Source organism: Budorcas taxicolor, chromosome 2 (assembly GCF_023091745.1).
Source record: "Budorcas taxicolor isolate Tak-1 chromosome 2, Takin1.1, whole genome shotgun sequence".
Lineage (NCBI taxonomy): Eukaryota > Metazoa > Chordata > Mammalia > Artiodactyla > Bovidae > Budorcas > Budorcas taxicolor.
In genome coordinates this window covers 155,378,371-155,400,663 of record NC_068911.1, presented here as the reverse complement: position 1 = coordinate 155,400,663, position 22,293 = coordinate 155,378,371, and the positions used below count along the sequence as shown (strand labels likewise).

The 22,293-nt window shown below is 38.1% G+C and overlaps 1 protein-coding gene across 1 annotated transcript in view; it reads left to right on the top strand.

Moving 5' to 3' along the window:
• FARSB (phenylalanyl-tRNA synthetase subunit beta) overlaps positions 1–22,293 on the top strand; it is a 69,502-nt gene that overhangs the window by 11,454 nt on the left and 35,755 nt on the right. The window contains exons 4-15 of the mRNA XM_052656371.1: positions 165–234; positions 774–889; positions 5,701–5,851; positions 6,879–6,987; positions 8,111–8,181; positions 10,024–10,085; positions 10,921–10,972; positions 13,625–13,686; positions 13,962–14,169; positions 14,658–14,738; positions 18,317–18,409; positions 21,577–21,694. Of these exons, the coding sequence (XP_052512331.1) occupies positions 165–234; positions 774–889; positions 5,701–5,851; positions 6,879–6,987; positions 8,111–8,181; positions 10,024–10,085; positions 10,921–10,972; positions 13,625–13,686; positions 13,962–14,169; positions 14,658–14,738; positions 18,317–18,409; positions 21,577–21,694 (1,193 nt within the window). The remainder of the gene's footprint in view (positions 1–164; positions 235–773; positions 890–5,700; positions 5,852–6,878; positions 6,988–8,110; positions 8,182–10,023; positions 10,086–10,920; positions 10,973–13,624; positions 13,687–13,961; positions 14,170–14,657; positions 14,739–18,316; positions 18,410–21,576; positions 21,695–22,293) is intronic.

Below are 22,293 nucleotides of genomic sequence, written 5' to 3'. Positions count from 1 at the left end.
AATATTTGTTAGGATTTTATTTTTAAATACTCAGCCCAAATTTGATTTGCTGTAACTTTAACCCATTGTCCTACTTCTGTGCATTTTGTATACTTTCTATACACAGAATAAATTAGTTTCAAATGTTTTGATTAGTAATGAACACATTTATTTTAATATTTTAGGATAAAGACTCCAATGTATAAACGGGTAATGCCTAAAGGAGAAGTCCAGAAGTTGATCATCACAGAAGAGGTAATAAGGATCAATTCTTATTTTTCGTTTAAAAACATCCCTTGTGTGTATATATCTCTAAGGTGGGACAGAGCTGACCCTTCTGCCAAATGTAGTTTTCTTTGATCATTGTATATTTAGCCTCTAGATTGAAAACTGTCATTTTGTTTTTACCAAAAAGTGAAAGGGGACAGCATCTGTTTTCTGTGAATAATTTTGGAAAGTAACATCCAAATGTTTGCTTAAAATACTTTTGAGATAATTATTTAAATTGTGGTATGTTAATAACATTTAGAAAGAAAATCTCTTGGGGAAAGGCTGTTTTGGTAGAAATACTGTGAGCAAACTGCTTGAAAGGTTGATTTTTTAAATCAATAATTCAGTAAATTTTCAGAGATCTTGCCGAAATGTAAATTCCATGAGGACAGTGACTTCCTCTTCTATCACCACTGTATTTTACTGTTGATTGAAAATTTGTGACAGCTGACTTTCTATTACAAGATGTTATTACAAAGAAAAGCCTTCATATTTACCATCTCTACTGATAAAATGAATTTCAGACAGCTAAAATACGCCCGTACGCTGTTGCAGCGGTTCTCCGAAACATAAAGTTTACAAAAGATAGATATGACAGCTTCATTGAACTTCAGGAGAAATTACATCAGAACATTTGCAGGTTTGTGAATGTATCTCTTTCTTGGTTGCTTCTCCCTCTTTCTCCTCCTTACCTCCCCTTCTCTCTTCCTCTTTTCCTCCCTCTTTCCTTTCTTCCCCTGACCCCCGCAGACTTTAAAAAATTTTTTTCTAAAATAAATATATGTGAGAATAACAAGAAAGTTTACTGAAATTTAAATTTAAGTAAGTTTAAATTTGGGGGCTTCCGTGTGGCTCAGATGGTAAAGAATCTACCTGCAATGTGAGAGACCTCAGTTTGATCTCTGGGTTGAGAGGATTCCTTGGAGAAGGGAATGGCAATCCACACCATCTCCCAGAGCTTGCTCAAACTCATGTTCATTGAGTTGGTGATGCCATCCAACCATCTCATCCTCTGTCCTCCCTTTCTTCTCCTGCTTTCTATCTTTCCCAGCATCAGGGTCTTTTCTAATGAGTCAGCTCTTCTCATCATGTGACCAAAGTATTGGATCTTCAGCCTCAGCATCAGTCCTTCCGATGAATATTCAGGGTTGATTTCCTTTAGGAATGATTGGTTGGATCTCCTTGCAGTCCAAGGGACTCTCAAGAGTCTTCTCCAACACCACAGTTCAAAAGCATCAATTCTTCGGTGTTCAGCTTCTTTATAGTCCAACTCTCATATCCATGGACTTTCCATGTGGCTCAGCAGGTATAGAATCCACCTGCAATGTAGGATACCTGTGTTTGATCCCTCGGTTGGGAAGAACCTCTGGAGAAGGGAAAGGCTACCCACTCCTATTCTGGCCTGGAGAATACCATGGACTGTTTAGTCCATGGGGTCTCAAAGAGTCAGACCCGACTGAATGACTTTCACTTTCTCATATCCATACATGACTACTGGAAAAACCATAGCTTTGACTATATGGACCTTTGGTGGCAAAGTTTTTTAATATGCTGTCTAGGTTTGTTATAACTTTTCTTCCAAAGAGCAGGTACCTTTTAGATTTTTTAACTGTGTTTTCTCTTCTGAGATTTTTAAATAACTGAATTTTCTTATTCTGTCTTTGACATTGCTATACATCATTTCCCATACAGCTCCTTTTAGTGTGATGATCTTCAGATCAGTTTAATTCCTCAACTCCTAAAGGTCAAAGAAGGTAACAGTGGGAGTCCTTGAACTAATGTCAGTTTTTCAAAAATCCTAATAAAAGTTACTGATAGGAAACATCAGTCTTTGGCTAACATACCAAGTTTTTATATGTGGTCCTAAAATATAGCAACATAAGTTACCTCATACTAATCAAAGGTATGATTAATACTTACATATGTCTTGAATATAAAAGGAAAAAATTCTTATTTTTTAGTAATTGCAGTGATTGCAGTTTGGTAAACTGTGGAAACTAAAAGAGGTTTGTGTGCAAGGGATGGGCTGGACACAGGGTTGGGAGGAGACCTTGGGTGTTTTCTGCTGGTGTGAAAAGTATTTTAAAAATAAAACACCTGTGGTTAAGTTCACACAGTTTCTTTTCTTGAAACATTTTCGAGTACATGGTAGAAGAAGCTTTTTCTAAGATTCTGAATAACATTTTTCCAAGTTGTTCTATAAAATCTTGAAAATATGTCACTCTTAAGCAAAACAATAAGAATTTAAATATAGTTTCACCATATAGGACAAGATAGAGGATTTCTGATAGGCATTAATATAGCTAGTAAGTACTTGAGCCCTGTTATCTGTTCTGGTCATTTGAAGAATCTAATTTTTTAATCTAAATTGTAAGTTATTTCTTTACTTAATTCAGCTTTAAGTTGTGTTTTATGCAGTATTTCTGGAAATCATGAGCTTTTTCTAAGGGGAGTTATAAATTATATCCTAATACTCTGATATGCCAGAGTCAGTAAATCCTAATTTGTATTTTTCAAGAGATATAATCATTTCACTTAAATTATAAGTGATTTATAGTAAACTTTTATTGGCATGAAAGTTGTTGATCTTCCCTTATTATCCTTTAATAGCTACAGTATCTGTATCCATATCGCCTCTTTTATGCCTGTGTCTTCTCTTTCCCCTTTGATCAGTGTAGCTAGAAGTTTTATCCGTTGCTTTAGTGGATATCTTTGTGTGTCAGTTTTCACAGAGCTAGCTTTTGGTTTCGCTGATTTTTCTCTGCTTGTGTGTGTGTTTCTGTTTTTGTTGATTGTATAGTGTTCTGTCTAGGACTAGTTAGTCCTTACTACTGAGGCAAGACCGTGTTCCTACTTCATCCGTGGCCCTGTGAAGGACGGGGTTTTCGGTCTGCGTTGGATGGTCCTTTCCCCTGCCTTGGGTGGTTTCCTCACGTGCTCACCCTGACTGACACTCGGCAAGTTCTTGAGGGGCCCTCTGCACATCGCAGAGCTCTCTGTGTAGCTCTGTCATCTCTAGTACTCTGTGTGGGGACCTCTGGCCACCAGCTTGGTCTCTCTCGGCTCTCAGCTGTGTCTCTTCAACTTCGGGAGTTCACTGGGCTCCTGCCTGACCCCCTTTCCTGCCTTGTGACTTGAAGTCCCTCCAGGCAGTCAGCTGGGCAGTCATAGGGCTTACCTTACCTGTTTCCTGTCTCTCATCTCCCTTATCTCTTTCCTGTCCTTCATCACCTGAGGTCCAGTGCCGGCCTTGTCTTCCCTCTTTTGTGACTGTGTCAGGCAAGAGAGTCAGTCTAGTCTCTGTTACTCCTGAAAGTATCCAGAAAACTTTTTACTTCAATTATTTTATTGTTTATCTCTCTAGAATCTCTTTGGTTCCTTTTTAACAAAGTTTCTCTTTTTTTCGCTTGGTTCTTTCAGTCGCTGCTTTTTCACAGCAAGACTTTACCAAAATTTTTGCCAGTATAATAAGTAGAATCTTGATTTTTCTATCTTTAGTTTTCATATTTTTTTATTTGGGGGATATTAATCCTTTTTCTTTACCTATGTAGTAGACCTTTTCTCTCAGTGTCTTTTGACTTATGGGGTCTTTTGATTGTATAAAGTTTACAATTTGGGTATAGTCAATATTTATCAGTCTTCCTATATGACTTTTGTGTTTTGTGTCTTAAGGGATGTCCTTCTCCACAGTTTTAATTAAGCATTGTTCATCTATGTTTTCTCTGAATAATGTTTATGGTTCCTTGTTTGTGTATATATATGTGTGTATGTGCCTATGTTTGCTCTTTGTTTTTCAAAATGCATAGCTCTCTGATCCATCCAGAATTTTTTTGTGATTGGCTTGAAGTTGAAATTTAGCAACACTTTTGAGATACTGTTTTTGGATTAAAAAACCAACATTAATGTCCAAGAAAACATGGATTTTCTTACTCATGGGTTTATCAGTTGTTGATTTATCTAAACTTACTGGACCATTGTAGTAGCTTTTTTGGTAGTGGTATTAGTATTTTAAAAATCTGCGTGGTGATTTGAAAATCCAGGTCATCTTTAGCAGTGAGTTTTATGTGTTGGTTTGTTGGGAGTATGTTGTGTTTCCGTTTTCATATGCACTGCTTTCTGATTGTGTACAGAATAAATTGTTATGGTAGAGGCTTTTGATTTTGTTCTTTTTCTCTGAGGAGTGGTTTTTGTTGCAGGCCATGGGTATATTTCTACCTGTGCTGACTTCTCAGGTGGTGCAGTGGTAAAGAATCCACCTGCTGATGCCGGAGACGCAGGTTCAATCACTGGGTTGGAAAGATCCCCTGGAGAAGGGAATGGCTACCCATTCCGGTATTCTTGACTGGGATATCTCATGAACAGAGGAGCCTGGCAGGCTACAGTCCATGGGGTTGCAAAGAGTTGGACTCAACTGAGCATGCACACATCTGATGCTAGCATATAAACATGTAACTCATTGAGTACAGTAACACTCCCTCTAGGCTTGTCAACAGCTCTGTTCAAGTCACCCATTAAAATCCTAGTCACCTGTCTTAGAGATTGAACAAAAGATTTATTCAGTTAGTTGATGTATAATGCTGTGTTAATTTGAGATTGAACAAAATTTGTTTCAACAAAATTTCAAAGCTATTTCATAGTTCATGTAATGTGAACTCAACACATTCCTTGATAACTAATGGTTTTATCCATTTGATATTTAGTTTAGACCTGCATAGTCTAAAACACATTTGAAGCCTTCTTAAGAATATCATAAATTCTGATTTGAGTTTCTCTTTTTGGATTGTCTGTTGGAAAGCTTAGAGTGAAATTTGTAATCTTCTGTGATAAGACTGTAGGCCTTGAGATTCTAATTTAGTATTGGCATTGTTCCTGGCTCGATTTTATATTCCTACTTCTGTTTCTTTCTTGCCTACTATATATCTTTAAGTTCCTAAAATTACCTTAAATCCTTAGAACAAATGAAATTAATAGCTCTTGAAATTTCCTTATTCAGTTTTAAAAGTAATTCTCAGTTCTTTAAATTAATTTCCATTAATAAAGCAATATAGCTATGTGACAGGAAATTTAGGAAAATATAGAAAAGCCAAAAAAACAGAGGAGTTTTTGGGTGGTTTATTCTAACTTAATAAAACATTTATGTTTACTTGAGGACATTAGAGGAAATAGGATAAAGGGAAATATGATTTAAAAAAAGATAAAGGGTATGTTAATGTCCTATTAATAATAACATAGTACCTGGGAAAACTAGTAGAAGGAATTTCAGCTACTAAAATAATATGTTTTCAGTAGCTTTATAATTTCTTATATTTTTAATGGTTGTAAAGGTGTCATATAGTAACAGACTATTTTAAGGAATTGTCTACAAATAATTTTTAAAAACCTGTAGTCTTAAGTTTTGAGATCTTCAAATCTCTTCTTTTTCTCACTCTCTCTCCCCCTCTCCACATTTAGGAAAAGAGCCTTGGTTGCTATTGGTACCCATGATTTGGACTCTTTGTCAGGTCCATTTACTTACACTGCAAAGAAACCTTCTGATATCAAATTCAAGCCTCTAAATAAGAGTAAAGAGTATACAGCCTGTGAACTGATGAACATATACAAGGTAAAGGTTGTTTTATCTTTGCATAAATCATGAAGTTCCTCCAAAATCAAGTTATAATTAGGGTGATGTCATGAGTGCTTTTGAAAAAAATAACAGTGTCTGGGCTCCAACCCAGAGATACTGGTTCATTTGATCTAGAGTGAGTTCTGGCTCTAGTTTCATTATTACTTTTTTTAATCCTCTCGATATTTGTAATGTATCCCTAGGATCGAGAACCACTTACATAGGTGCTACTGCACTGTAATATTCATATTTATGTCTAATTCAAACTCATGCAAATATAAGGCACAGTAAGATTTAGCTAGATTTTGTGTGTGTGTGTGTGTGTGTGTGTGTGTGATGCACTATTGCAAAGTGCCTGCCTACCATGATTAACACTTTAGAGTCCAGCAGTGAAAATGAATTCAGTTGTCACTTTAAACTGCATTTAACAAATAGTAGAAGAGGTAGGTATCTTTTGGGAAAAGCAGCTGTTATTATTGGCCTGATTTGCAAGGATTTTCTTCCTGTTTATCTAAATAGTTTTGTATGGTTTGTCTTTTGCTTAAGGTAATTCAGGCTTACTCTGCAAATCTGTTTTGAGTCTTGAAAAATAGTTGTGGTCTCATCTTTCCTCAGTGGTAAAGAATCTGCCTGCTAGTGCAGGAGACATAGGTTTGATCCCTGGATTGGAGAGATCTCCTGGAGAAGGGAATGGCGACCCAGTCCAGTATGCTTGCCTGGGAAATCCCTTGGACAGAGGAGCCTGGTGGACCCAGAGTCCATGAGGTCAACAAAAGAGTCGGATATGACTTAGCGACTAAACAACAACTCAGCGACTAAACAACAACTCATCTTTCCTCAGTAGGAGATGAGGCTGTATGAAGATTCTGAGACATTACTTCATATTAGAAAATATCATACATTTAAAACTTTGGGGCATGTTTTGTTATTTTTCTGACCCCCCCCCCTTTTTATGCTAGGCATTTATGTAAACTAATTATACTGATAGAAATAAGTTAATTTTGTTTGTCTTAATTTTTTTCAGACTGACAACCAGCTTAAACATTATTTACATATAATTGAAAATAAACCTCTGTACCCAGTTATCTATGATAGCAATGGTGTCGTCCTTTCCATGCCTCCAATCATCAATGGTGAGTTATTTCTTAAGTACCATAGGCGTTTTGCTATTTCCTTCTTAATCTTTAGCATTTCTGTGGAATTCTCAATTGTCTTGGCTGAATCAGTCAGAAGACTCAGTCTGAGAATCTGAGGTCTTTTGTGGATTTTATTGTAATAGTTCTTTTCATTTTTTCAATATTTTACTGGTGATTTTTATATAGTTCATAAATGTATACCTACTTATAAGGCTTCCTTGATAGCTCAGTTGGTAAAGAATCCTCCTTCAGTGCAGGATAGCCAAGTTTGATTCCTGGGTCAGGAAGATCTGCTGGAGAAGGGATAGGCTACCCACTCCAGTATTCTTGGACTTCCTTGGTGACTCAGCTGGTAAAGAATCCACCTGCAATGCAGGAGACCCTGCTTTGATCCCGAGGTTGGGAGGATCACCTGGAGAAGGGAAAAGCTAAGTTTATAAATATGTTCTGGTGCTAGTTCTCTAGATTCTGTTCTTCCAAAAGGTGTCGATATTTTGGTTTTAGCCTGTAATCATTTCATTAAAGTGGAATTCTGCTTGGCCTGCTGTTTTACAAATTAAAATTTCAGAACTGAAATTTACCCTCTTAATTTCTTTCTGAAGCTTTTGTTGAGAAGCAACTTGAATGTATTTACGAAATTTAGTGATGTCAAAGCCGTAGATGTTTGCCTTTCTGGAGGTGAGAAGGGGGTTTAGTTGCTTCACAATGGGAAGGAGAAACTTCCTCCTCCATATCTTGGACTCTAGTACTCATCGTGGGCTCTGGAGTGAGCCAGATCCAGGCCCAAATCTTAGCCTTGTTGTTTAATAGCTTGTGATCCTGGGCAGTGAGCTTAATTGTTGAATCTTACTTGTCCTGCCTGCAGCCCTGTCTTAGTGTTATGATGCAAATGAGACGAGGTGGCGTCTGTTAAGCAGCATACTGTGTAATGCACTCTGTAAAGCCTTTTTTAACATTGTTTTTTATTTTGTCTTTATTCTCCAGCTTATAATGGGAGATTAGAATAAAAGTTATGTATCTCCTTACCTCTGAGGTGTCAGCTTGTATTTGTAGAGTTCTTTAGTGCACCTTTATTTCTGAAACTGATTGCTTTGTTGTTACTGTTTTGTGTTTGTTGCAGGAAACCATTCCAAAATAACAGTAAATACGAAAAATGTATTTATTGAGTGCACAGGAACTGACTTCACTAAGGTAAATAAAACTTTTATTTTATTTTTGTTCTGTCAAGATAGATTCTTACCTCTGAGCCAAGACCATGTGACTGAACTTTAAAATTTGTTTATTTTTTAAATGGGGCTGTATTTTAGAAATTTAGAAAATGAGAAAGGTGCTTGTGTTCTGTACTTTGGTTGTAATGTGTGCTAAGTCACTTCAGTCATGTCCTACTCTTTGCAACCGTATGGACTCCAGCCCACTAGGCTCCTCTGTCCATGGGATTCTCCAGGCAAGAACACTGGAGTGGATTGCTGTGCCCTCCTCCAGGGGATCTTGCCAACCCAGGAATCAAACCAGCATCTCTTACATCTCCTGCATTGGCAGGCGAGTTCTTCACTCACTAGTGCTACCTGGGAAGCCCCTTGGTTATGGTGCTTTCATTCAATTGACAAATGTTTAGTGAGCACCTACTCTCTTTCTCTGATGCCATGAATTTAACAATGAGTTACTTGTTCTTGATTTCAAGGAACTCATCATCTTTGTGAGAGAATTAGCCACATACATTAAAACAGTAAAATTGAGAATGGGATCCACATTGTAATGCCGTCTTTATAAGGAGTTCATCTTAGTTGGCTTAATTTGAATCCTAATTTTGTACTTTTGTGTACTTGGTAAAAAAAAAAAATTAGGACCAGCTGGCTATAAAGTCTTATTTAGCAAACTGATAAAGAGTTTACACACACACAAATATATTTAGAAAATATAGAATACTAGTCATTCACACTCGTCATCACCACATATTCGATTGGAACATCATGACAGCTATTTTCTATAGCATAAGATTTCTTTCCATGTGTTAAGTAAGGCGTAGAGTTAGGTGGTAGTGAAGCAGATTAAGAAAGGTAGACTTGAATGGTTATAACTTTTATATATCAAATGTCGCTGGAGGAGTGCATGGCAACCCACTCCAGTATCCTTGCCCAGAGAGTCCCATGGACAGAGGAGCCTGGAAGACTACAGTCCATAGGGTCACACAGGGACAGACATGACTTAGCATGGTATGGCATACCAAATGTACATTCAGAAATAGTGTTAGGTAATATATAATACCTGTTCCTGTTAAAAACTTTTTAAAATTTATACATTCGCAGACCTTGGTTATCTTTCCTGAAGTTTGTATATAAGTGTGAAATATATAAAAAAGCAAAGCATGTATACCAATAAGATTACTGTGTTTTTTCCTAAGCATTTCTTTTAATTTAAAAATGAACAAATCAATAGGGCCATCACTATGTGCCAAGCATTGTTCTATGTGTTTTACACACACACACACACACACACACACACACACACACACACACACACACACACACACACACTCTTTCTCTCTCTCTCTCTCTCTTAATCTTCATGTTAACCAAATGACGTAGGAACTTTTATTATGTCTACTTAACAGACAGACTAAGGTACAGTGACAGTAAGTAACTTGTCCCAAATCAGACTGATGGTAAGTGATTGGGCCAGGGATCTGGTGTCTGGCTGCAGAGGCTTATGGGACTGATAAGGTTTACTGCTGTCGTTAGCCATCTGTCTTCTTGAAATCTGGTGAGCCCAAGGGAGGGGGGTGGGGGAAATAAATGATTTGTCTCGGTCATGGATTGTAACTCTCAGAGAACTTCATAAATGCAGAACACCTGACAATAAGGTCAGGCCCATTCAAGCTCAGTTTTTATTCCATTTCTTTCTTTAAAATTTGTGTATGCAGGTCCATTTTTATATATTTGGAGACTAAATTATATTAAATATTAATTCATTTCCATTTGAGGGAAGAGAGGATTTTCATGTGTTACCATAATATTTTATTTTTTTCCTTTGCAGGCAAAAATAGTTCTTGATGTCATCGTTACCATGTTCAGTGAATATTGTGAGACTCAGTTTACGTAAGTTCATTTGGTATTTTTATCAATCATGGCCTGTTGTTCTGAAGTCAAAGCACTAGGGTCTTGTGCTAAATATAAAGATAAAAAATACAATTCCTGTAATTGGAATACATAATCTCTTTGGGGAGCTAAGACATGAATTAATAATGTAAAAGGTGATAAGTACTTTAAAAAGTTTCAGTGATGTTCTGGCTGTATGTAAGGGCACATTACTGCTAGCTGAGCAGACCTCTTAGAGGCAGTGACAGGCTTTTTGTAAGGATCACTGGATTTGAGAATATAAACATGGAGGAATAGCAAAAGGAACAGCTGAACAAAGAGAATCATATATAAAAGCAAAACATTATATCTTATATATACCAGTAAGACTACTGTATTTGTTCCAAGGCTAAGTTTTTATATAAAAAATTACTTCCCAAACCTATGTGGCCCTTACTGTATGCTAACATCTTTTTTTTTTTTAAGTTGATTTGCATTTTAGTGGTTGTGTCAGTCAGCTTTCCTTGTATAACAATATGACTCTGGTAAAGCCTGGAACGTGCGTATCAGTATCAGCAGGGAGTTCATCGAGGATGTGTGCTTGGCAGGACTGGGAGATACACTGATCAAGGAGAGACACAAGAGCCACAGGAAATAGACTAGTAATGTTGGGTCTTGGGAGGATTAATCTAGACAGCAGTGTGGGACACGAATACACTGTGTTGATTCTACAGTTGTAGACCAAGGGAACGTTGTGTTAACCTCACACATTCCTAGAATGTATGGCTCTTTTTTCCCCGTTAGGTTTTTGTTTTTATTTTTTTAATTCTGTTTCTGTCTTTATTTTTGTTTTCAGGGTTGAAGCAGCTGAGGTCGTTTTTCCTAATGGAAAATTACATACCTTTCCAGTAAGTATAGAAGTGACTTGATGGTGATGACTTTGACAACAGTAGCAGCAATAATAATAGATATAGAGTGCTTGTGGTCTTTCTATGAGTCCATCTACCCACCTACATGTCAGGCGTGATGCCATGTGCATCACGTGGCCTCAATCTTCACATTAACCCTATAAGGTTGGGTGCCACTATTAGGCCCTTGACCTTGAGATGTTAAATAGCTTGCTTGCCTATTACTATTGGTGGAGCTAGTGGCTTGCCTGCCTTATTACTAGTGGTAGAGCTAAGATTTAAGCTTGACAGTCCCAACACTATTTTATAGCACACTTCACTCCTGACACACTCCGTTATATCACAGGAGTTATACACTGTAATTCCTGTGGTTTATACCCTTATCAACTAGGTAACTGGGTAATTTATAGTTTCACCCCTTTTAAGGTTATACCGACTTGATAGACGTGAGTTTGAACAAGCTCCGGGAGTTGATGATGGACAGGGAAGCCTGGTGTGTTGCAGTCCATGGGGTTGCAAAGAGTCAGACACAGCTGAGCGACTGAACTGAAGGTTACTCAGCCTTTCAAACTTAGTCTATTCACATTTGATTTACCAGTTGCGAAAGGCCATCACTGTAACTAATAAAATTACATCTAGATGTGTTAATAAAACTAATTTGCTAGTAAGCAAAATTACTGTGAAGATAAGGGATCTTGATAAAAAATTCAAACTAGCATTCTTAAACAACTGAGCTTCTTTCCCCCAAGATGGCTTCGCATACACAGGGTGGCCACTCTAACACATTCTTTCAGTGTCACTGTCAGTCTGGTTCTGATTCAGTGAGGCCATTCTTTGATGAGCTCTTTATCTTTGGATTTTTCACAATTCCTCTATTACTTATGAGGTGAGTCAGAGCCCAGAATAGTTTCTGCTATTCAAATGGTTTTTAGAGTAGATAAAACCTGCCAAGATCAAAACCTTTCCCTTCCTGAAAACAATAGTATTTGGCATCGTATATTATTCTAGAGTATTTATTATAATTCAAAACAAATGTATAACTGTAGAAAGAAAATACTAGTCGCTCAGTCACGTCTGACTCTTTGCAACCGAATGGACTGTAGCCCACTGGACTCCTCTGTCCGTTGGCTTTTCCAGGCAGTACCAGAGTGCGTTGCCATTCTCTAGGGGAATCTTCCTGACCCGGGGATTGAACCTGGGTCTCCTGCATTGGCAGGCAGATTCTTTACTGTCTGAGCCACTAGGGAAGCATAACTGAAATTTTGGGCTGTAGCTATTTTTTGTTTTTTTAATTGATTTTAGTTACTGTTACCAGTTAGCCTTTTTTATGTAACTACCCCAAGATTTACTGACTTAAAGACAAGAATTATTTGTTTGTATCATGGTTCTGTGGTCAGCTGGGTAGTCTCCTAGGCTCGTCCCTGCCAGGCTCCTTCAGCTGGTTGGTAGGCTTGGCAGCTGGACGACCTGGGTCGGCCTCTCTTTCATGTTGCTTCTTGGCAGTGGGGCGAACAGGTCAAGTGTCTCGTCACCCAGCAGCCTAACTTGGATTTCTTTACCTAGTGGTGGTTACACTTGGGTTGTAATGATGCTTCTGCTCTCAGAACTGCATTTTTTAGAAAATTTTGTATTGGGGTATAGCCAATTAGCAAGCAATGTTGTGGTAGTTTCAGGTGAACAGCAAAGGGACTCAGCCATACATGTACATGTATCCATTCTCCCCCAAACTCCCCTCCCATCCAGGCTACCCCATAACAGTGAGCAGAGTTCTGTGTGCTGTACTGTAGGTCCTTGTTGGCTATCCATTTTAAATACAGTAGTGTGTACACATCCATCCCAAACTCCCTAACTATCCCTTCCCTTCAGCCTTCCCCTTGGCAACCCTAATCTGAGAATGGCATTTTGATTAGCAGGACTCTGGCCCACTGTCCTTACCTGAGTCCAAACAGGTGTTAAATTTATGGCCCTTTTGCTAGGGGCAGTTAAACTTCTGAGAATAATTCAGTGATAAGAAATACTCACAGGTAAAGCCTGGATTTTATGTGTGTGTGTTCCTGTCTCACAAGGTAGGGTTGTGTACTGTTTGAAGGAGAGTGAGGGCTAGTTCATCAGATGCTCCCAGGCCGGCTGGCTCCTGGAGCACATTGATAGCTCGGACCTGGAGCCTGGTTCCATTTCCCCCCCCTTAAAAAAAAAAAAGAAGAGGAATGACTTCATAATACTCTTGGATTTAGTATGCTGGATAGTACAGTGCAATACATGAATTATTCTTTTTTGGTCATAAACACCTACTTGCATGAGATGAAATTGAAAGTCTTCAGCAGGATTTGTAAGCAGTGTAGAAATGATGTAATGCACCAGTATTTTGCTGAGGAAAATGGTGATTGACCATATGAAAGCAAAACACGTTTGGCATTTTGTAACATTTCTAAGCTTCTGGTTGTCTACGAATATCAATAGAATGTTCATTTACGAATATGATGTAGCAACTCATGTTCTGAAATACCTAGTTTACTTTTGATGTCTGACTCTAATGGCAGTTGCTTGGGGGGGGTTAATGAAACTGCAACAACAACAAATTGAATTAGAAAGAAGCTAAGGCTGTATCTGGCAGAAGTGATTTAAGCTTCTCCGACTCTTTCTCTCTCTTAGGAACTGGCTTATCGAAAGGAGATGGTGAGAGCTGACCTAATTAACAAAAAAGTTGGGATCAGGTACACTCTGCATGCTTCATTTATTTATTTACTGTTGAATTCAAGAATGAAGTGCACACATGACTGCTTAATTTTTCCTGAGTGAATGCTTAGAGAGGTTTTTCTGTCCCTTCAGAGAAAGTTAAGTGATGACAGAACCTCAGTTAGGATGTCGGGGGTCTTTTGGAATTCACAAAGACAGATTACTGTTTCAGGTAGTAGCATATTTTAAAACCAAATATAAACACGTTTTAAATAATCCAATGACATTTATGGTTTGTATGTTCCTGTTTCAGAGAAACTCCAGAAAATCTTGCCAAGCTTCTGACCAGGATGTGTTTAAAGTCGGAAGTCATAGGCGATGGGAATCAGATCGAGGTTGAAATCCCTCCGACCAGAGCTGACATTATCCACGCCTGTGATATCATAGAAGACGCAGCTATTGCTTACGGATATAACAACATTCAGATGACTCTGCCGAAAACGTACACCATAGCTAATCAAGTAAGATTGCACCCTTAAATAAACACTCCTTATTGTTAGAAACTGATTATTGAATGCCAGGAAGGCTTGGAGAGAAACAGAGCCTAGGAATTAAGCAGTCTTGGACATGCTTTGCTCTGAGAGGCATTTGCTGTGGAGAGGATACAAAACAGATGCCCCATTGATTAGAGTACGTTAAAAACCTGTGATGACTGGCTCTTTGAAGAAAGACAGGTTTTGAGTTTGGAGCCCTCCTTGCGTCTCTAAGTAGGAGGTTCATTTTCTGATCCTGGGCCTGAAGGCAGAATGGTGTGTGGGGGACAGCGAGGGAGGGTTTTTACCTCAAAGGAGGGGTGTTGGGGTGGTGGGGAGGGGATGGTGAGGTAGCACAGTAATGATGGGACTAGAACATATTAGGGTGGAAGGGCGGTTTCCTTTAAATGACAAGTTTTGTAATTTTTTCTTTAAGTGGGAAATTTTGTTGAAGTGAAATGATTTCCTTCCCCCAGTTTCCCCTAAATAAACTCACAGAACTCCTGAGACAGGACATGGCAGCTGCCGGATTCACCGAAGCACTTACCTTTGCTCTGGTATGTTGTACACGTGTTTTCTGTCCTGCTAATGGTTTTCTTTAACTCTCTAGATTCCTTGTTCCGTGATGCTTTACATGAATTTATTAAGACTTACAAAATTTCCAAGCTCTAGAAGAATAACTTTTGTTACTTAGAGATTGTATAATTTCTGATACAGAAACGAAGATTTCTTTACCTAGTCACAGAAAAGCGTGAAGGACTAAACTAGTATCTGAGATGACAGACGACAGTGTATTTTAGAGTTTCATGTCATTGTTGAGGGCTCATGGTGAATTTCGTAACCAGAGTTATTACATTAAAATTTTTAGTCTTGATTCAGTTGTGGTGTGCCCGCTAGATGCCGCCCTGGTTGAGGGCTTGTGGACTGTTCCACATTAAACTTGTTTCTTTGTCTTTGAACATGTTCACAAACATTTGCTTTGAGTTGAAAAGCTGACATAAAAGGCCTGAATCAGGAAATGAATTTTATTACAAAATCAGACGGAAATCTCCTTGCCCCAGCAGATTGACCATTTGAAGGAAGGGAAATGTGTGTGCAATTTGTAGTTTCTTTTTCTCTTCTGCTGAGCTTTTCTGTGGTGCCCACAGTATAGTTCTTGAGAATTCAAGTCTGTTTGAGCTTAGCGTCGTAGGGTAAAAACCAAAACAACCAGGAAAGCTCCCCCCGACTCAATTCCAGCCCTAAAATTCTCAGACTTTGATTTGCAGAAGAAAAGTAGTGGGAGTCACGACCAGTACATGGAGGGTTGGTGCGGCGATGTGGCCTGTCTCACGTCATTTTATTGATCATTTGTAATTCGTAGGATGTTCCTGTTGGGAGGGAGCTTCCAGACCTAGTCGGCTTAGTCGTTTCTCTGGCTTAGCAAGTCGTTCATTGAACAATATTATGGAACATCTGTTATATGCCAGGTACTGCACTGGTGATGGAGCCTGGGGCTGAGAGAATAAGCACCCGGCAGTGCATACACAGAGAGCAGAAGTGTGACCAAAATCTGGCCTTTTCACTTCTAGAGGAGTGCTTTTTTCTTAGGTCGGACTGTGAAGGAACATTAGGTTTGAATACGGTGTTCATATATATGGACCATATATACATATGCTGTCAGGAACAGCAATGATTTCATGTAAAATGATACACACAAAAAGTTGCATAAGGAAATGTGTTTTTTTTGGAAGTGTGTTGTTTTTTTAAATTACAGTAAGTGGCAAGGGAAGTGACTTTGTAAGTACATAGCCCCACGCATCTCAGGGGGGACCAGTACCTACACTGCAAAGAGAATGGGTCTGGTGTGAAGGGCTTTATGTCCGAGATTCTGTCTCTCAGGGCAGCCCTGTGAAGTAGGTGTTTCTGTCTCTCACAGCAGTTAATTGAGGTAACCTGCTCCACTCCACGCAGCCAGTTGGCTGTGCACCAGGGATTCCAGACAAGGTCTGGCTGCACCCCAGGCCTGTGACTGATGGACTCCCACTAGGAGTCCATTCAGCTGTCCCAGGTCATGTCAATACATTGTCACAGTTCAGGGTGGGAGAAGTTAGGTGCTAGAGAGTTTCAGATTTGTAGTAACAGTTTTCCTATAGGAATGTCAACATTACAGATATTTATGGTTACATACTTTATGAGCAGACCTAAACATCACAGAGCCTTATATATCTAGTTTTGCATGAGAATAACAGCCCTTCTTTTCATAAAACTCAGCCCTTGATTTCCCAAGCATAAGTACCTCACATAGCATCATGATTTCTGCTATATTTCCAAAAGTAGTAATATTTTCTTTTATGTTAGCTCACTTTTAAAACTAAAAACCTACTTTAACCTTATTATAAGAATAGTATTCATAAAAATTACGAGCTTCATTTACTCGATACATTTTTTTCTAGCATTTTAAAACACATAAATATTAACATTGATAAACATTTCATCCTGTATACCCCACTACTACCCCTTCAGGATACCTGATTTAAATTTCTTCTTATCTCTGTCCTTTGTCATCCATCATCACAATAAAATAGAAGTCACTCAGATAGCTAGCTGGGTAAGCTGTGTGTCTGGGGGGCCATTTTCATTTATACAGACAGTACTGGTTCTGTTTGAGAATAGATTGCATCGTGTAAATTGCGTTTCCTAGTTGATTGGTCACATTGTATCTAAATCTTGTTTTAAAAATTTCTCCATGTTATGGAGGAAAAAACGTTTATTCCCAGTGTGCCTGCCGCTGTTCCCCACCACTGCAGCTGTGGTGGCTCAGGAGCTCTTTTCTGCTGTGCCTGAATGTGTCTTCAGAATCTTTTCCAAAAGAGTGAAGCAGAAGTCTTCAGAACTGACAGTGGCATAAAATCCATCTAAACCCGTTCATTTTTTCTAAGAGAAATACAGACCACTAGTCCTTGACAATTTTGTAGAACAGTGCAATGAATATCACCCAATGCTGGAAAACATAAAAGAGTAATCTGATGATACATCAGTTTTCAAGTTAAGTTTTAAACTCAGAATGTTAGCATTAAAACATGTGATAATTGTTTATTCTTAATAGTGAATTATTACCATCATTAATGGGCTTCCCTGGTAGTTCGAATGGTAAAGAACCCGCCTGCAGTGCAAGAGACCCGAGTTTGATTACTGGGTCGGGAAGATCCCCTGGAGAAGGAAATGGGAACCCACTTCAGTATTCTTGCCTAGAGAATCCCCATGGACAGAGGAGCCTGGTGGGCTACAGTCCGTGGGGCCGCAAGAGCCAGACACGACTTAGTGACTAAACCACCACTGCCAGTCATCATTAATATTTTTTGATCACTTACTTTGTGCCAAGCATTCTATTTCTTTATGTCATTACATTTATTTGACTTGCTGTATCTCCTAGTCATTGAGTTTTATTTTCATAATTCTGCCTACCATCCTGGTTTTTAAGAGTGAGTGGTGGGTGAGTGGGTTTTGGTAGGTGAGTGCTTAGGAGTTTGTTTATGACCCGGAGCTTCATCAAGCACGTATGCACAGAAGTTAAATGACATAACTCAGGCCACTTGAATTCTTTTCTCAGTTCCACCCACTGTTCTGCCACAAGTCAGTGTGGATTTTGCAGAGGTTACAATAGTAGTCAAAACAGAAAGCTGTGTGAACACCAAGGAGGGAGAGAATTTCTTCCTGGAGTCATTAGGGATATTTTTATGGAAGAGATGTCTTTTAAGTAGAATCTTGGTGGGAGGTGGTAGCCACAAGTTGGGCGGGAAGGCATTTCAGGTAAAGGTATGGAAAAGTAAACAGTTCAGGGAATGAGAAGGGAATTGTCGGAGACTGGACTGCTAAGGTCAATGTAGGAGGGCCCAAGTACAGGCTGTACCACCAACTCCATGTGAAAAAATGTGCTTTAGCTCTGCTCCATGGTTAGAACTCTGGTAAGGGAACTATTAATGTTGAATTGCATCTGCTGTGGACCTGAATGTAATTGAAATATGCTTATTCTTGGTTTACTCGTTTATATCTTCTGCATCGCCATGAGACCATTCCAAGTTGTTACAGCATTACATACTTTAAGGTTTAGTCATTGTGTTTCCATATTGATCTATTTTCATGTATTCATTAGTGTTCCCAAGAAGATATTGCTGACAAACTGGGTATGGATATCTCTGCAACCAAGGCTGTCCACATAAGTAATCCTAAAACAGCCGAATTCCAGGTAAGGGTTTTAAGTAGATAAGAAAATGGGTAAAAACTGAGAGGCAGTACATGAGTTATGAAGTCTTGTCAGTTGTTTTATCTCAGGGGGCAGAATTTTAGAGCTTCTTTAGAATCTCTTCTTGGATAAGTTTATGTTGGGTTCTTATATACTTTGCTGACAAAACTTCTTAGGACATTTTATCATCTTTTCTTGATTAGCTGTATAGGTGGTTCTTACTCGCTTAGTGCTAACTAGCCCAGCCTTTCTTATCTCAACTTTTCATTTCACAATTAATTAAAAAAAAAAATATTTTCAGGTTTCACCTCTTTTCTACCTGTGTATGAGTGAATCAACACCTGTTCCCAGAGCCTCCATTAAGTCTTTCGCTGTGAAATGAGTCGTTATACCAGTTCTAGACTCTGCTGACTGTGCCTTTCATTGTGATTGTCTCGTGTTTTGGCAGTTTCATGTCAAGGTTATGATGCATATTTAAATGAGAGTGATGCTCCCTTAGAAGTAAATGTTAAGTGATATACATTATAGATTAGTGCACAAACTATAAAAAGAGCATTTCAAAGTTATAATGTCTTATAAGTTTGAATTGTCTTATCTTTCATACTTTAATAAGCTCACTCTTTTTTCTTATGTATGCATATCTGTGATTTGTCTGGGCTTCCCCCATGGCTCAGCAGTAAAAGAATCCACCCGCCAATGCAGGAGATGTGAGTTCGACCCTTGGGTTGGGAAGATCCCCTGAAGGAGGGCACAGCAACCCACTCCAGTTTTCTTACCTGGAGAATCCCGTGGACAGAGGAGCCTGGCAGGCTACAGACCATGCAGTTGCAAAAAGTCAGATACAACTGAAGCAACTGAGCATGCATGCATGATTTGTTTAACCGAGGCTTTAGAGAAGATCATGTCTATTAGATTCATTCTGGCATCAAAGGGAATGTTAGAATTGGAAAGAAATTCTTTTAAGAAAGTTAATTTCATCTGAATTTTGTGATTTGTGAGTTTCTTTGGATCTTGATTTTCACTTTTAAAAGCAGTAGCTGAATTAGTTCTTGACATTCTAAAGTTCTAAAAATGTTAAAATTTAGATTTTTTTTTTAAAAGTTAGATTTAATCAGTAGAGCTACTTACAAGTAGAACAGAGAAGCCTAATGTGCTGCAGTCCACGGGGTCACAGAGAGTCTGACACGACTGAGGGACTGAAGAACAACCAAATGTGCAGATTAGAGCTAAACTAAGTAACTAATTGGTAATAATATGCATCAAGGACTTGAGTTCTGTCTCTGTATTGAGTGTCAAAACTTTGAAAAATCCTTATGCTAGTTTAGAAGGATTGTAGTAATGAGTTTATATATTTTGTTTTCTGAGGCCACTGGCTTTTGTAAGATGTCGTAGGTGTTCTTTTTAATAAGAGGTACTCAGATTCATTTGGATAGAATGGAACAGGTGTTGATTTACTCATTATAAATGGGTGGAAAATTTTCAGTAAATCTTAATGGATTTTTGAGTGTTTTTCCAAGTGTTTCTTTTTTTTTTCTTCTAGGTTCACTTATCAAGCTTGATAGATATCTTACAGTGTGATAATGTTAGGTTCTTTAGGGTTTACATCCTGCCTATTTTATATAACTGGAAAGAAAATAAATCAGAAGCACATTAAACGTCACTGTAAATAGCTGTACTTTAGCATGCATAAGAATCAATATTTCTCCGTTAAATACATGAGAGATGAGAGTCTGTGTGTTAGATTTGGCCGATTCTGTATTTTACCCTCACTTTACGAATAGCTATGTCCTACCATTACTAATGTGGCTAACATATTTATTTATGGTTAAAATAAATGTACATTGTTCATGGTCTTCTATCAGCTTATTATCTAAGCTTATTCTTTCTTTTGCTCAATTCTTAACTTTGGGCTATTTTTTGGTAGTAGATATGTTAGAAAATGGATGAAATAAGAGAAGTGTTATTTATTGAAGTATGTGAAATTTAACTATAATTGTAAAGACAATTACAGAATATTACCATATCCCCTTAAATTAACAATAGTATTCCTAATATCCTTAAATATCTAATTATTGTTCAAATTTTCTCAAGGTTCTTTTATTTTTTTTAATTTTTTAATTAAAAGATAATTGCTTTATAGAATTTTGTTGTTTTCTGTCAAACCTCCACATGAGTCAGCCATAGGTATACATATGTCCCCTCCCTCTCATTTTAATTGTTTGTTTGATTTGGGATTCAAATGAAGTTCATACTTCAATGTGATATTGATTGATGTGCTTCTTAGTCTCTCTTAATCCACAGGTTGTCCCTCCATCCATTCCTCTCTTCCTCTGTCTCTTCCTCCTTTCACTTTGTGTAAGAAACTGGATCACTTACCCTGTGGAGTTCTCACATTTAGGGTTTTGCTGACTATATTTTGGTGGTCCCCTTATCAGTTCAGTTCTGTTCAGTTGCTCAGTCGTGTCCGACTCTTTGCGACCCCATGAATCGCAGCACACCAGGCCTCCCTGTCCATCACCAACTCCCGGAGTTCACTCAGACTCACGTCCATCGAGTCCATGATGCCATCCAGCCATCTCATCCTCTGTCGTTCCCTTCTCCTCCTGCCCCTAATCCCTCCCAGCATCAGAGTCTTTTCCAGTGAGTCAACTCTTTGCATGAGGTGGCCAAAGTACTGGAGTTTCAGCTTTAGCATCATTCCTTCCAAAGAACACCCAAGGCTGATCTCCTTCAGAATGGACTGGTTGGATCTTCATTAAGAATGAAATAACTATGCACGTTTTGCTGTTTGTTTTGGCTACTAAGCTGAAAACTGTGGTCATATAGCAGCTCATGGCAGCTTCATGGTTTTTTGTAGTGCCTATGTATTTGTATCCTGTTTTCCTCATTGTCCAGGTATTTTTTTATTGCATTTACATTTTCCCTGGTCCTAGTTTTTAAACATGTGATTTAATTTATGTTTAATCTATATAAAATATTTGTATTTTTTGTAATCTACTTCAATTACCTTGTGAAATAAAGCAGAACATGAAGTCCTGAAATTAAAAATTAAAAATGACTGGGATATTTAGACATTGCATTTTCCAAAAGTCTTCCTGTGAGACCACAAAGTCTTGAGCTGAACATTTAATTCCTATTTGGTCAGTGCAGTTTCACGTCTTCTCCTGCAGGTGGCACGCACGACCCTTCTTCCTGGCCTCCTCAAGACCCTAGCTGCCAATCGGAAGATGCCACTTCCTCTGAAGCTGTTTGAAATCTCTGACATTGTAATAAAAGATTCTAGCAGAGGTAAGAATGAGTCACCTTTGATTTGTATATTTAAAGCATTTTTTATTATGAAAATTTCAACTGTATATAAAAGTAGAGAAAATAATGTAACTACTCCTGTGATTCCAGCACCCAGCTTCAACAGTTATCAACACACACATGGCCAGGCTTCCTTCATGTCTACTGCAACCCATTGCCCCATATTAGAGTAGTGTAAATCCTAGACATCATATAATTTCAGCAGCAAACACTTTAGTTTCTGTTTCTGAAAGATAAGGAATATCACTGGTTTGGCTTTTTTTTTTTTTAATAACCCAACACTGTTATTATATTATATCATTAAATATCTAGCTAGTGTTTGAATTTTTCCAGTTGTTTCATAAATTTAATTTTCATTACTGATTTGTGTGAATCAATTCAAGCGAGGGCCAGCTACTTGACTGTAGTATCTCTTATTTTTAATAGGAAACAAATTTTAACTGAGTTTAGTAATATTTATGAAGAGCCCTATTAAAACCTCAACCTGAAAAGCACTGCAGAGTACTTTTTTCCTTATGTTGTGATTTATATGTGTAGCATTTTGACATACTTTATATCTTACCATTCTGGTTTAGCAGTGA